Source organism: Hippocampus comes, unplaced genomic scaffold (assembly GCF_001891065.2).
Source record: "Hippocampus comes isolate QL1 unplaced genomic scaffold, H_comes_QL1_v1.1 scaffold117, whole genome shotgun sequence".
NCBI classification, from domain to species: domain Eukaryota; kingdom Metazoa; phylum Chordata; class Actinopteri; order Syngnathiformes; family Syngnathidae; genus Hippocampus; species Hippocampus comes.
The window spans coordinates 531,356-545,564 of NW_017805225.1; the positions used below are offsets into that span (position 1 = coordinate 531,356).

Sequence of the window (14,209 nt, forward strand, 5' to 3'; positions counted from 1 at the left end):
ACGTCCAAACATTTGATTCTGGCATTCAGTTCCATAGCGGTTCACCTTGGACTGGAACTGTGTGTGTCTTACTATCTCTTTCAGACTCTTACATCTCCTTCAGAGTTTTTCTTTTTTCGTTCTCCACTATGCCCTGCACCTTCCCATCTTGTGTATCAACTGTGCCTTTCTTCAGTATCATGTCTTCCTCTTTTGGGCATTTTGAATCAGGATCCCAGCGGGGAGGGAAGCTGCCCGACTCCCACATACTGTACACAGCACGGGGGGGAGATTAAAAAAAAAAAAAAAAGCGCCAAGCAGGGAAAATGACCTCTGTTTTCCAATCTCTGTTGCACATCTCGAGGTCTGTTTCCTGTTCAGAACAAAATGTGAAGTTTTGGGGAGCTATACTGTCAGCTTGAAGCAGCAGCAAATGAGCTGAGCTGATTACAACTGCACATCTGCTGTGTTAATTCAAAACCAACAAGGTGTTCATTTTAACACCTGCCAAGTGTCAATAGGCATCCAGACCAATCCGTGTTAAAGTAACAAAAGTTTGAATTGCTCGACACACAATCGGGTGTGACACTATCAAAATGTTGACAGTACAGTCATCAAAGAGAGGCGTTCTGTCACAACCGTTTTTAACATTTTATTTTTTTATTTTTAAGACTATCTCCGAATTTTTAACACCAGCAGCTCGATGCCACATACGGCAGCGTGCGTACATTACTTGCGGGTGTCCTTGGGAAACCTGACATCACGATGCAGAAAAGAAGACAATTCCTCCCATTCCTGCAGTGGGTAAATTGAACGAAAGACACAGCGTGAGGATCCCCAGGGTGGGGTCGCTCATTTCCTAAAGGATACTTGAGAGCGTAACGGCATTAAAAACACAAAACGAGATGCTGCTGATTTTGACGACGCGTTTAAGAAAAGTAAGCATTAAAAACAGCCATCCGGCCTTTGTGTGGAGTAAAGAAGATGCGGCGCTTCCATTACAGGAGGCAACTCGCACCGATGGGCCGCCATCAATTCATCAAAATTTCATCAAGCCAGTCTCAGTGAGTAATTACTTTGGTATTCTACCACCATCAAAGAAATGTCACGCTGGAATGCAAGAATGTCAGCTGCACCAAACAGATGATGGATGCACCGCAAAAAAAAAAAAAAAAAAAAAAAACAACAAAAAAGCTAAACTTGTTAGCCTTTCAAATATAAACCCCTTATTTCCCTGAAACCCTATAACTAGGCAAAGTTGTATTGTTTATCTCAGCCAGATCCAATGGAGAATAGAATTTGCGGGAAAAGTTAAAGGAAGGCCTTTTCGCACAGGACCCCGACCTCAATCCCATTAAACAGTTTTCGGGATCAAGTAGAACAAAGCTGATCAGGGAGAAGTCTGGTGAAAACCATGCGAGACTTTGCTCTCCAAGGTCATCATTTGGTCAGCAGGAACTTCGGAAACTGATGATGTCGATCTTTTTTTCGCACTTGACTGCTGATCCCCCGTCGCCGAACACGTTGGAGGGCCCGTCGATAGCGGTTTTTCAACACATGACGCCCAAACCTCCCTGAAGTATGGCAATTAAACTGATTTCATTTGGGGGGAGGGGGGGGGGGTCCCACGCCACTATTCAACAAGCAGGCATTTGGGAGCCAATAGCTTCAACACATTTCCCTTGCGCAGACTCCCGCCCGTCGTATCAAAATGACAAATGGTGGCCACGCCAAATGTCCGACGTGCAAAAAGCCTACAAAGAAACTTCAAATCTCAATAGTCAGCTTAAGAGATGCAATGCGCTGTTGCGGGATGGAGAAATGAGATTGCGGAGTGAATGACAGCCCAAATGAAAGCTGAGGGACGGCTTCAGAGACAAAAGAAAGCCAGCCAACATCTTCATTTCCCCCTCTCTCAATACTACGGCACATTTGTAACCTCCTGCTGCCACTCATGATGTAAGACTGAGGCAATTAACCCCCTTCATCACTGCCTGTGTGTGTGTGTGTGTGCGCGCGCGCATGCGTGTGTGGGCGGGTGCAAACGTGTTCGATCAAAGATAAAGACCCACTCTGCCCTTCTCCTCAAGCGGATGATGTCATATTGCACAATCGCAAAGAGGCCGGCCAAGCGGATGATTTTACTCGGGATGATATTTACATCACCGGAATGCTTCAGTTTTCATGATAAGAAAAGCACAAAGAATTTACTCTGGCCTGGAAAAGGGACCCCAACCGGGACTCTGGAAAGCAACCAAATGCAGAGCTAGCGCACCCGTTTGGTAGCATCCCCCTCACAGTCGCTTTGCCTTCCGCGATGAGGTGATCGCAAGAGAAGACACCACGGGCGCAGCTCATTATCATTTGCGGAGACAGCAGCGAGTCATTTTCGTCTTCCTTCCGACCGCCGACACTGCCACATCTCCAAACATTGATCTCTGAGGGTTGTAATTAAAGCTATCGAGAAGGATAGCGCTTCATGCCGACGTGAGCAGGGATGGACACATTCCAACATCCAATTACACGGGCGCATTCCTCAGATACGGCCGCTGATCTTCAGCAAACCGAAGGTCAACAAGAACGGCTGCCGTAAATTTCTGCCATGTTGTTCGACTCGCTGGCACGGCTGATATGACGGTAATAAGGGAAAAGATCGTTGACCCGAGGAAAAGCGCCCGAAGGACGTGAAGTTATCGATAGCCTTTTGTGAAGGATGGATGCATGTGTTTTAATGCCAATGGCAAAAAAAAAATTTTTTTCCATACGTCCCAACAATAACACACACTCGATTCAAATTCATCCATCTTCTGCACGGGACTTTGGCAATAAATGACGGGATGGAAATAATCTGACCAAATCTCTGGAAATAGTGCTCACATAAAACCCCCCCATGAGAAAAACACATCCTCCTCGTCATTCGAAATCGCACTGCACCGTCGGCTCGGCTCTTGTTGTTTTTCCTCCACTGACTTTTCGTCGGTCTCGTTTAGGTGTCTTGTGGAACCTGTCGTCATGCGACGCCCTGAAGATGCCTATCATCCAGGACGCCCTGGCCGTCCTGACCAATGCTGTGATCATCCCCCACTCGGGCTGGGATACCTCGCCCCATACGCAAGAAGACCGCAAATTACATCTGCACTCCTCCCAGGTCCTCCGCAATGCCACCGGCTGCCTCCGGTCAGTAACTCGAAAACAACGCTCTGTCTTGACCGCGCGTGCCTAATGTGAGCATGCCCGACTTGTTCCAGCGTCACTTGACGGTGCGTTTTATTTCTCGGAAAATGGGTGGGTGGATCTTTCACATTGTGACTCCTTTGAAATCACGCTGTTTAGTTTGTCGACCAGTTCACAAAGCACAGAATCCAGTGGCAAGGACCCACGCATGAAAACTAAGCCTATTGAGTGTTGAGGATGGGAGAATTTCACACATGTAAAACGGTTAAATGGCACACTGGCACCCCACACATACATTTCTTCATTCGTTTCTCTTGTTCAAGAGTGTGACGTTTAAAAGCTTCGGAGTGTTATTCGTGTTCGTGTGGGTGATGTGTTCTTTGGTATTTGTGTGTGTGCGTGTGCCAGCAATGTGAGCTCTGCAGGTGAGGAGGCCCGCAGGAGGATGAGAGAGTGCGAGGGTCTGACAGATGCTTTACTGTACGTCATCCAGACTGCCCTGGGGAGTAGTGAGATTGACAGCAAGGTAGCGCACACACACACACGCACACACATTTGAACAAGGGTGTGTAGACTTTTATATCCACTGTATGAATATACCGTAAGACTCTCTGCACTCAGCATCATTCTACCTGCTCGCCATCTGTCTGCGCTTGATCGCCATTCATCCTCCTTTTGGGTTGCACCTTTCTGTCAGTCGTGACTTTTTCCTCTTCTCTACTCATCTCCATCAGACTGTGGAGAACTGCGTGTGCATCCTGAGGAACTTGTCATACCGTCTGGCCGCAGAGACGTCTCACAACCAACAAGGGGGCTCTGAGGAGCTGGATGGCCTGTTATGTGACACTGGTGGGAAGGACGCGGAAAGTTCAGGATGCTGGGGCAAAAAGAAGAAGAAAAAGAAGGGGCATGACCAGGTCAGGCGCTCCATTCGCTATTATTGGGTGTCATGACTCAGGGCGAGATCTGCTGGCCCAAAAACAATCGTGATAAGAACACCATTTTCACCTACACTTGACTTCCAGAAATGAATGGCTGACTCGGCAAGGTATGCCTCTGCATTTCAGCTGAACTCAAGAAGATTATCGGATTATCGAACCGAATCGTACCGCTTTACAATCGGGGTGTGTTTGACTCCCATCCCACTCTGTGTATGGAAATATCTAACAAATCGACTTTTATGAGAGAAAGTGCGATATTTGAGCTATTTTATCTGGTGCTCCATCTTCGTGCATGCTGATAATAAGCAATCAGAGGCACATTCTGGCTGAGTGGCAGACATCTTTTCCACTTGGAGAACATCGGCAGTGGAGAGCCCACCATATCCGGTGTGTGAATCGCCAATTAGTCTTAATCTCACGCCCTTTTCATTTCAAGCAAAGACAGAATGAGACTTTGAAACGGTAATATCCAAGCAGGTGTTTTAACTTGCATTTGTCAAGCAAAGCCTCAACGTTTTTTGGGGGGTTATAACTGATCTCACAAGTAACCCGATGTTCACGTTTAAAAAGATGAAAACAAACTCCTCGCTTTCATATCTTACAACATCCGCGTGTCACCACTCCAGTGCAGCTGTAGCCAATTAGCACAAAGTAGCTCGAGGAGCTCTTATTGGAGGGGGGCCCATCCTCCTCTCCGAATAACTGGGGGCAATTCCAAAAAAAAAGGATACAGGACAGTCGAGAAGTCGCTTACACGGGAGGAAGTGCTGGATATAAATGTTCCAGATCACAGTTTGGTTCACAGTCACAGCACAGTGTTCACTCACGCCATCATCAAAACAACAATGGCGGACCGCAGGGAGGCAAAGGAGGGCCACTACAAATCATAAATATGCATAAACAAATACATCGTTGACAAAGTCTGACATGTGGGGAAAAAAAAGGCATAATGGCTAATCTCGCCTTAACTCTGTGTCATTTTTCCCAGTGGGACGGTGTCGGTCCATTTCCAGACTTGGCGGAGCCCCCGAAAGGCATTCAGATGTTGTGGCATCCCAGTATCGTCAAGCCCTACCTTACCCTGCTGTCTGAATGCTCCAACCCGGACACCCTGGAGGGAGCAGCCGGTGCGCTGCAAAACCTTGCTGCTGGGAGCTGGAAGGTAGAACCTCCAAACAACGTGTGCATTGAAATCCACAGAGAGCCAGAAAGCTCCCTTGTCGAACACACTGGGGAAAATACGGCTCCATAAGCTCCACATCTGCCATCGTCACGATAACCCCGCCCACCGTCCCCTGACGCCCGCCCCTCTGATGTAGTCTTCTGCCCCAAACAATAATTGGGGCCATCTTCAGCACCAATTTCAATCACCGGAGCGAGAGCTCGAGCCAATTCCGCCGGTGGAAAAAGAATGAAGTGGTGCTCACCTGGGTACTGGCCCGCAACGAGCACCAGCATAAGCGCAGTGGCAAAGGGCCCACCGAGGTCCATTCTGACTGAAAGTTAGAAATATACGGCTCTGGAGTCCAAAAAGGACACTTGTATAGTTTAGCTCATTTTGTCTTCATTTTCTGCACATGCTCTAAATGACGAGACAGTATTTGGACTTCACTTGTGTTCCTATAAATGGCAAAAGTGGTGGTTTACTGGTGCTCTCTCATCATTATTTCAGAAGTGTAAAATTGTCTCATCATGTTAATATAACACTACAATGTGATACATTCGACCAAAAGCATCCCTGTGTGCACCTCTGACCGTCTTCCTCATTTTTTTGTCCCCATCCAGTGGTCGGTCTATATCCGGGCCGCAGTGCGTAAAGAGAAGGGCCTTCCAATCCTTGTGGAGTTACTGAGGATCGACAATGACCGAGTGGTGTGTGCCATTGCCACTGCCTTGAGGAACATGGCTCTGGACATCAGAAATAAGGAGCTTATTGGTAAGTGACTGGCCGAAATGAGGGGGGTTGGAGCGCGGCCTTGACCGGGTCGGGGATCCTCATTTGGAAGGTTTCCCGACCCCGTCAGCTGTTTTTAAGACACGTCACCACTAAGTATTGACAGCGCCGACGAAGGCTGAAGCAACAGCCGAAACTGTCAGCCAGGTAAGAGTTTTTCTCTCCCACCACCCCACCCGCTCCCAAAAAAAGACCACTGTCTGGAAAAAAAGAAACCTTCAACCTAAAGGGATCTTTCCAATTCATGAGGAGGCGTTCAAACTGAGAAAAAATTGCTCTTTCCGGAATGAAGAAAGTTTGCTTTCCATCTTTCAGTCCTCAGTCCCACTTATTGCGCCCTTTTCCCCCACTGTGACAACAGGTAAATATGCCATGAGGGACCTGGTGCACCGGTTACCCGGTGGCAGTACCAACAACAACGGTAGTAGTGGCGGAGGATGCGGTGGTGGCGGCGGTGGCGGTGCCAACAGTTGTGCTCTGCTGGGGAAGACCATGTCAGACGACACGATCACAGCTATCTGCTGCGCTCTGCATGAGGTCATCACCAAAAACATGGAGAACACCAAGGCCCTGAGGGACGCCGGCGGCATAGAGAAGCTTATTGGTGTCGCCCGAAGCAAAGGAGACAAGTAAGTGCAATGTTATTCCCAAGACACAGAGCACATTGAAATAGGTTGTTGTTGTTTTTTTGTTTTTTGTTTTTTAATGAGGTTTGTCGTTGACTTTCTGGCCTCGTATCATCAATAGCTGGTTTTAAATGTGTACTTTTTGCTGCCTTTGGTTTTTGCACAGAAGAATGTTTGCTTTTACATCTTTTTCACTGAAGTAACTTTTGATCTGAAGGTTGAAGAAGAATAATGTGTCATGTAGAGCTTGGACTCGCACCCAAAATCTCCATTCGCCATTTGTGTTCAAGTCCGCCAATGACATTCGAATGAATTCACATCGTGCACTTTTCAGAAAAAAAAAGCGCAACTTTGTGGCGCTTTATCTTCATTGTACTTTTCAAAAGCCGTCTTCACTGATCTCAATCAAACGTATCGCAGAGTAGACTCCACCTGCACGTATCATCCCACGGAAAGCTTTTCCTTTTTAATTGAAAACCGCTTCCTCTCATCTCTTGGACTCTGTGACCCGTTCTGGCGTTTGTTTTCAATGCCCAATTGGCAACTCTTTGGAATCAATACCAATTCGTGCATAACCCTGGTGTCACGGTGAATTTTCAAATGAAAGAAAATAGACTCAATAGCCCTGATTTTTTTGTTTGCAATCGACAGTATGTCCAATCGAATCATCCAAAATAATAGGATCGACAAAACTGGATGGCATTTCCTGAGACCAGTAAGGCCATTGAAAAATTGTTGGATGAGCAGCGCAGATAATAATTTCAATCGTTCAACCCCCTCCCCTTATTACAAAAGTCAGACTGGCTTTATTCTCTCTTGTTTTTCTCCTCTCTGCTGAATTCCCAGACATAGTCCCAAAGTGATGAAAGCGGCATCTCAGGTGCTGAACAGCATGTGGCAATACCGAGACCTGCGCAGCCTTTACAAAAAGGTAGATCCAGTGGTCTAATTTGCTGATTTTCCTCCACTCGCTACAAACGGAGTCATTCACCGCGAACGCTTGTTCCCACGTTTTCTTTGTCTCGTCCTTCTCACCAGGACGGCTATTCGCAATACCACTTTATCGGCTCTTCTTCCACAATAGAAAGGGACAGGCAGCGGCCTTATTCTTCTTCTCGTACGCCGTCCATCTCGCCCGTGCGGACCTCACCAAACCATCGATCAGGTGAGCGTGAATCCTTTTTCTCTTCCTCACATGTCCTTGGCTCCATATCTCAGACCAAGTGTTTGTTGATCAGATTGGATTTCTAGATCGATTCAGATTAGATACACTCGAACCTCGTTCGAGAATAACGTTGTCGCGGTGAAAATGTTGCCGACGGGGTACGTTGACGAGAGGTTGGACGATATCGGGCCCGAAGACTGCCTTAGAATTGCTAAAATGTGGAATTGACAAACGTAAGCACCTCGGGGGCTTATGGTCGAAGGACATTTTAAAAATCTGACTGTTGAACATTTCGCTCACACTGTTTGGATTTGAGCTTTATTTTTAGCGTTGTTTTGTCATTTTTTATCAGCATGGAAACAGACGTTGGCGGTCAAATTGCGCAGTACTCGCTCAACAGCCAATTATTGTCGACAAAAAAAAAAAACAACCCAACCCGTTGATGAGAAATTGATTCATCATATGATGGTTGTATTTTATAGTCAGTGTCCTGCGTTAAATAACACAAATGATGTCAAAAGGGTCAAATCAATTTCCACGTTTTCAGTGAGCACACCGGAAAGACAGACAAGTGCCTCAATTCCAAGTTCCCAGCCGGGAACTGAAAGCATGAGCCGCGAGGGCGCTGACTGCTTTCTGGAGACGGCCCTGTCATCACCTCCTCCACTTAGCAGATTTGGCACATTTCTCCTCTGGTCTCTTGTGGGTTCTCTTCTCATCCTGCGGCCTCCAACCCTCTCGGTTGCACGCGGGGTGTGAATGCGAGCGTCAGCGGCCGTGTGTCTCTAGATGGGAAGCCTTTGATTGCTTCTGATAAATGTTAAATGAGAGTCTCCAAAATGATCGATGGCTTGCAGAGGAAAAAAAGATCAATCATGCAAACGTGCATGTGTATTATGAACGAAGGAAAATACTGGGGTAGAAAGGACTTGAGCTTCACCTAAAATCACACAATGGAACAAACTCACAGAATATCAACACATAAAAGGCTCGTCGACTTCTTTTTTGCCAAAGAAAGTGAATCTGGCAGTAAGTGTGGTTCACATAAAGGAAAATGACTCTTTCTTCCATAAAGAGCTTCAATTGCTATGTGCTTTGCTCTTAAAAAAAAAAAAACAACAACAACAACAACCACCACCAATGCTGGAACGATGGTTCAAGACATTCCGTGTGTGTTACAGCAAGTGCGCCAGCGTCACCGAGGGATATGATGGCGTTGAAGGAGAGGAAGAAAGACTATGAGCTGACCGGCAATGCAACGTACCGCGGGAACAAGGGTGAACACACGTCCCGCAAGGATGCCGCCATGGGTAGGCCAAATCGCATTTTCAATTTTCCAGCCACTTGTAATGTGAACTGCGTTCAGGGTTGCCGCCGGGGATTCCAGTCCCTGGAAATCAATAAATGCATAAAGCAGCCCACTGTCAGTCATGGATGCATGAGCACTGGAATCAACCTAGGAGGCCGTGTTTGTTTTGGTTGTCTTGGAGATTGTCAAAATACATGCAACCGCAATGGCTGACCAATCATCCAGGACCGGGATCTATTTTTTTGTACAGGCCAACAAAATTTTGTTTTCAAGTGTGCACTGACATGATGAGCAGGAAGCACAACAGAATTCCCCGTTCTTATGACGACCAAATCATGACAATGGCAAATTCATCTCTGCCCTCCACTGTGCAGGAAATTAGAATGCTGCTAACTTGGGATTGTTGCTAACATCAAGACCGCAGTGGGTGTCGTTGAATGTCGGAGAGTCGGGAAATAAATGAGCAACAACCTCTGGTGCTCATCTGAGAACCGCAGCCTCGTTTTTGGGCGCAGCCTTTTATATGACGTTAGTTTGATCATTCACAAAGGATAGTGGGAAGGTAAAGACATATTTTGAGACGGCCCAGCAATGCCGTCGTGAACGGTTCATCGACGAGAGGATCTTAATCGCTGTCTCCACAGGTCCGCTCTCCAGTGGTTCTTCGACTCTACACCGAGGAGCTTATGTGTCACCCACCGATGACCTCAAGTACAACCAGGTACAAACGCCTTTTCATGGGAGGACCGCTGATGAAAACAAATCATTCAACTACATTGATCGCCACAAGCACCCACCGCCTCGGCAATGTTTACAGTCACACTCGTGCTCCCGATGCGCTTTGTGCCGCTCTTCCTCTCAAGAAATACCGAATGTCTTCTGTCTGCAGGTCTCATCTCAAGGATTGCCTTCAGAGCCCTACCCGCCTTTCCAAAATCCTCCCCCAAATGACAGCGGCAGCTATGAGGACCAGGCCTTCTACGAGAACCAGGTTCATGCGGGGGGGCGCCCCCCACAAGGTGAACTCAACATGCACTTGCAGGGCCTGAAGTCCACCGGAAACTATGTCGACTTCTACTCGGCCTCTCGGCCCTACAGCGAGCTCAACTACGAGACCAGCCACTATCCGGCCTCTCCGGACTCCTGGGTCTGAGGGCAAGAGAGCCGAGGGAGGAACAGAGCGGGAAGAAGACATGAAATAGGAAAGATACCCCCCCCCCCACCCCGCTCCCTGTTCTGTCGTTCCAAAGTAGCATCATAGGTAGCAGGACATCCCAGGCGCAAGACAGGGTCCAAGAACGGAAGGAAACTGAACGGACACTGGAACTCCCTCCGGAGACGTTTGAAGACGAGGAGGCTCGAGAGGAAAGCAAACAAAATGACCGGAGAGCGGCGGAAAAAGAGGCCTTGCATGTGCATGCACACCGACACCAACGAAACATTTTTCTTTCTCTCTTAAGTTTCTGACCAAACCGCGAGCAAGCCCGGCAGGTTGAAAGCGAACGGCGTGCCGCGTTTGCGGGCCGCGGGAGGAAGAACAGGCGTGGTGAAGGCACGACACCCCCCCCCCCCCCTTAACAAAAAAGAACGTGGCAAACACACGGAGGTGAAGGCGATGAGGGGAAAGATGGAAAGACGTGAAAGTTTTTCCGAGAGCGCGTGGAAGTCGTGACGGCTGGCTGAGAGAAACCTTTGTACATATGTGACATAGCAACACGGCTTTTAGTCATGTGAAGCACAAGAAGCAGAGCCGTAGGACGTGTAGGACATCTGAGATACCAACGTTTTTTTTTTTGTTTTTTTTTTCCTCTCCCTCTCTATGGCTTCGGCGTGATGTATCCTCCTCTCGGGCAAAGATTGCGATCGGAACCTTGTCCTTTGTAATCATATGTTGATTTGTTTGTTTGTTTGTTTTTCTTTTCTTTGTGCTTCTACTTTATAAATTCTTGGTTGTATAGTATTTGATGTACACTGTACATTTACTGGCAATGCATTGTGTATTTGTACATTGCAGTATTACCTGAGTCAGGCCTGCACCACGTGCGGCCCAGCTCACCTCTTCACGGTCCTGTCACTGTACCCTACGCACGTGCACGCATACACACACACACACAAACACACACACACACACACACACACACACTGGATCATATCTACCACACGCAGTAAAAATGCCCATGAAGACATAAATTAGGGAGTGGGTTAACAGTGCTCCAGTGACTGCCTTATATCTCGAGTTCCAGTGGGATCTATTTGACAGGAATGCATTCATACCGCCATTTATTTGTAGGTAAATTAAGCACGACTGGAGCATATCGTTAACCCCGCAACGATAGCCTGGTCAGATTCTGAGTTCAAGTCAAAAGACTGTTAGATACTGAGTGACGTGAGATTCATTTTTCGCCTTTCTCGCTCATCTATGTGAGTGAACAGGATTGTTTATCATGGTGAAAAAGATTCCGCCGAATTTTCCCTGAGTTATACACTATGTTGTCACTTTTTTGGGGGTGGGCCATTTTCCAAACAAATTCAACATTCACACATTCCATTCACTTGAACTCAAATTTTGGATATGAGGAATTATGGACCTAACTGTTTGTGATGAAGATGGCAACGTCCTATAAAATCCACAATGGAATTCTTATTTTAAGTGCTGCCACCTCATCCATCCATTTTCCGATCCGCTTGATCCCCACGAGGGTGGCGGGCGTGCCGCGGCCTATCCCAGCCGTCTTCGGGCAGCAGGCGAGGGACACCCTGAACCGGTTGCCGGCCCCTCGCGGGGCACGCAGAGACCAACAAACCATTCGGGCTCACAAACACGCCGAGCGACAATTTCGAGTGATTGATTAACCTGTCGTGCGTGTTTTTGGAATGTGGAAAGAAACCAGCACACCCGGAGAAAAGCCACGTCGGCACGGGGAGAACATGAGAAAGACGTGCTCACCAATTGCCCACCATGGCCGCCCGCTGCCACCTCATCTTGTCTTTATTGAAAGGATGACGCGTCAATGTAGCTTTCATTTAGCCACACCCAGAGAGTGAACTTGCAACTCAAGCGTCATGATCATTATTTCGAGATAGGTCATCCATATTCAATTGTAGGATGAAAAACACCTTCCGAAACCCGGAACGGGGTGCGAACACGGGTAGGCGGCCAAAGACACGTTCTCAAAGTACGATTGTTTCCGTGAGCGCATTAAAGAATTGAATGTCAGACTGGATAACTGTTATCGAAACAACCACGATGGCCATGCAGCGATCGAGATTGACGACTTGCATGAAGTCAGAACAAAACCGACTGTTTCTGTATTTGTCTTTTTTTTTTTAAAGAAAAATTGATCCCTCCTTCAACGCCACAGCGCCCCTTTTAGAGCCAGTGAGTCCTTTCTATTTCGTGCTCGGCGTGTACATCCTAGTGCCAAACAAGGTTTCTGCAACCCCAGCCCCAATTGTGGAGGGCAGGGAACATATTTCATGCTTTCGTCGGGACATCTTTGCGCATTTGACTTTACCACTTTGGAAATGTTTTGTCCATCATAATTGTTTTTTTTTTTTTTTTTTAATTTTATTTTTTGGTTTGGTTTGTTTCTTTCTTTTCTAAATTGTGTACTACTGACATGGAAGTTGTGCAACTGCACTGGGACCAGAGAGCATTACTCACATCAACAAAAATATTTTTAAAAAATAAATAGTGAAAAAAAAATGAAACAACTGCGTTAAAAACAAAGAACTGTACAAAATGTGTTTATTTCTGTGTGATATCATGTTTGAAGTACAGCAAAACGTTTTGGAGAAATGGCTCGCAATTACTTCTTGGTAGATTATGAATAGAGTTCAGTCCATAGAGTATGAATATATATTATGGAAATATCTACTTTTTACGTGCAGATGTGGATGTCGCAGCGGCAACATGATGGCAAAAGACTTGATGTGGGATGTTCACTTTTTGACTTTGCCGGTCAACGCACTGAATTGTCGACTTTTGTGTGGTAACGTTGCTATGTGGAGTAGATTAGCTCAAGGCTTACGGAGCCGTGTCGTCACTCTCAACATTGATGACTCCAAAGTTCTTGAAAGTGGACTGTCGGGTGGGAGCGACAGCAAAAGCAAATCAAATCATGACAATGTGTGAATTTGTTCCCACCCTCAAACGCAATCCAATGAAACGGTGGCATCAACTTAAAGTGAATGCACGGGTATTTTGTCACCAATTAAGCTGAAACTAAATTGTGATTTTGTACAACTTGACAAAGCTCTCTGTCCCTGTTAACTGTTTTCTGAAGGCTTCGCATCCTGGGAACTAATTTGATCCTTGACAACGTATCAGTCATTGTAATCCCGTGGCAGTAAAACCCACGGCAAGGACTTTGTCGAGCTCCGACCTTGGTGGTTTCCAAACCAAAACGTGTTTTCAAAAGAGAATTGTGAATCTTTATATGCCTCAAACTGATTGCAACTGCTCCAAAATATAAATGGTCCATCGAAGAGGAAACTGCGAGTTGTTTGTTTGTTGCCAGATCCGATTTCTGTGTTGCACTCATTTAGGAACAACCAACAAGAACATGCAAGTCCACAAAACCTTTCGCCGTTGACTTATTACCTCCGGTCGTCCAGGTGACGACTATCAGAGGAACTCAAGTCCAACCTGGGACATAGTGAATCTGTCCCTTCTAACGAGAGTTCGTTGGAACCCTTTCCAATAAAGTGGCTGCCAACTACCATTTATAATACTTGTGTGAGCATTTATAGAAGAAGACAATAAACTGGTGGACAATATCTATATTGGAGCAAGTTTGTTAGATTTTACTCGGTTTTATTTTTCACAAACATGCTTCATTTTAGTTTCGGTTTTTTTCGAGCGTTATCATGTTCCCGCCTTGTTTCAGTGTCCAGCTGGCAGGTGGGCGTTACCTCACGAGTCACACCTGTCTGGAATCGGGCCTCATTACCTGTTTTATGAGCCAGGCCAAGTGCCGAGCTTTTGAGACGTTCTTGACATTTTTCTTTTTTTGCCTAATAACCTTGCCTCATTAGCTCATAATATTTTTCTTCTAGCAA

The 14,209-nt window shown here is 46.6% G+C and overlaps 1 protein-coding gene across 10 annotated transcripts in view; it reads left to right on the plus strand.

The window, feature by feature from the left end:
• Window positions 1-12,843, plus strand: part of ctnnd2b (catenin (cadherin-associated protein), delta 2b) — a 68,692-nt gene extending 55,849 nt beyond the window's left edge. For 4 of the 10 annotated variants that reach the window (XM_019869321.1, XM_019869325.1, XM_019869324.1 and 1 more), the window contains 11 exons: window positions 2,970-3,156; window positions 3,562-3,679; window positions 3,888-4,070; window positions 5,083-5,256; window positions 5,880-6,030; window positions 6,410-6,677; window positions 7,512-7,605; window positions 7,713-7,839; window positions 9,021-9,149; window positions 9,793-9,869; window positions 10,038-11,108. In XM_019869321.1, coding sequence (XP_019724880.1) covers window positions 2,970-3,156; window positions 3,562-3,679; window positions 3,888-4,070; window positions 5,083-5,256; window positions 5,880-6,030; window positions 6,410-6,677; window positions 7,512-7,605; window positions 7,713-7,839; window positions 9,021-9,149; window positions 9,793-9,869; window positions 10,038-10,301 — 1,772 coding nt within the window. In that variant the 3' untranslated portion in view covers window positions 10,302-11,108. Of the gene's footprint in view, window positions 1-2,969; window positions 3,157-3,561; window positions 3,680-3,887; window positions 4,071-5,082; window positions 5,257-5,879; window positions 6,031-6,409; window positions 6,678-7,511; window positions 7,606-7,712; window positions 7,840-9,020; window positions 9,150-9,792; window positions 9,870-10,037 lie in introns of all 10 variants that reach the window. The other 6 variants (XM_019869322.1, XM_019869328.1, XM_019869326.1 and 3 more) reach the window with 2 other exon arrangements.
• Window positions 12,844-14,209: the final 1,366 nt, after the last annotated feature.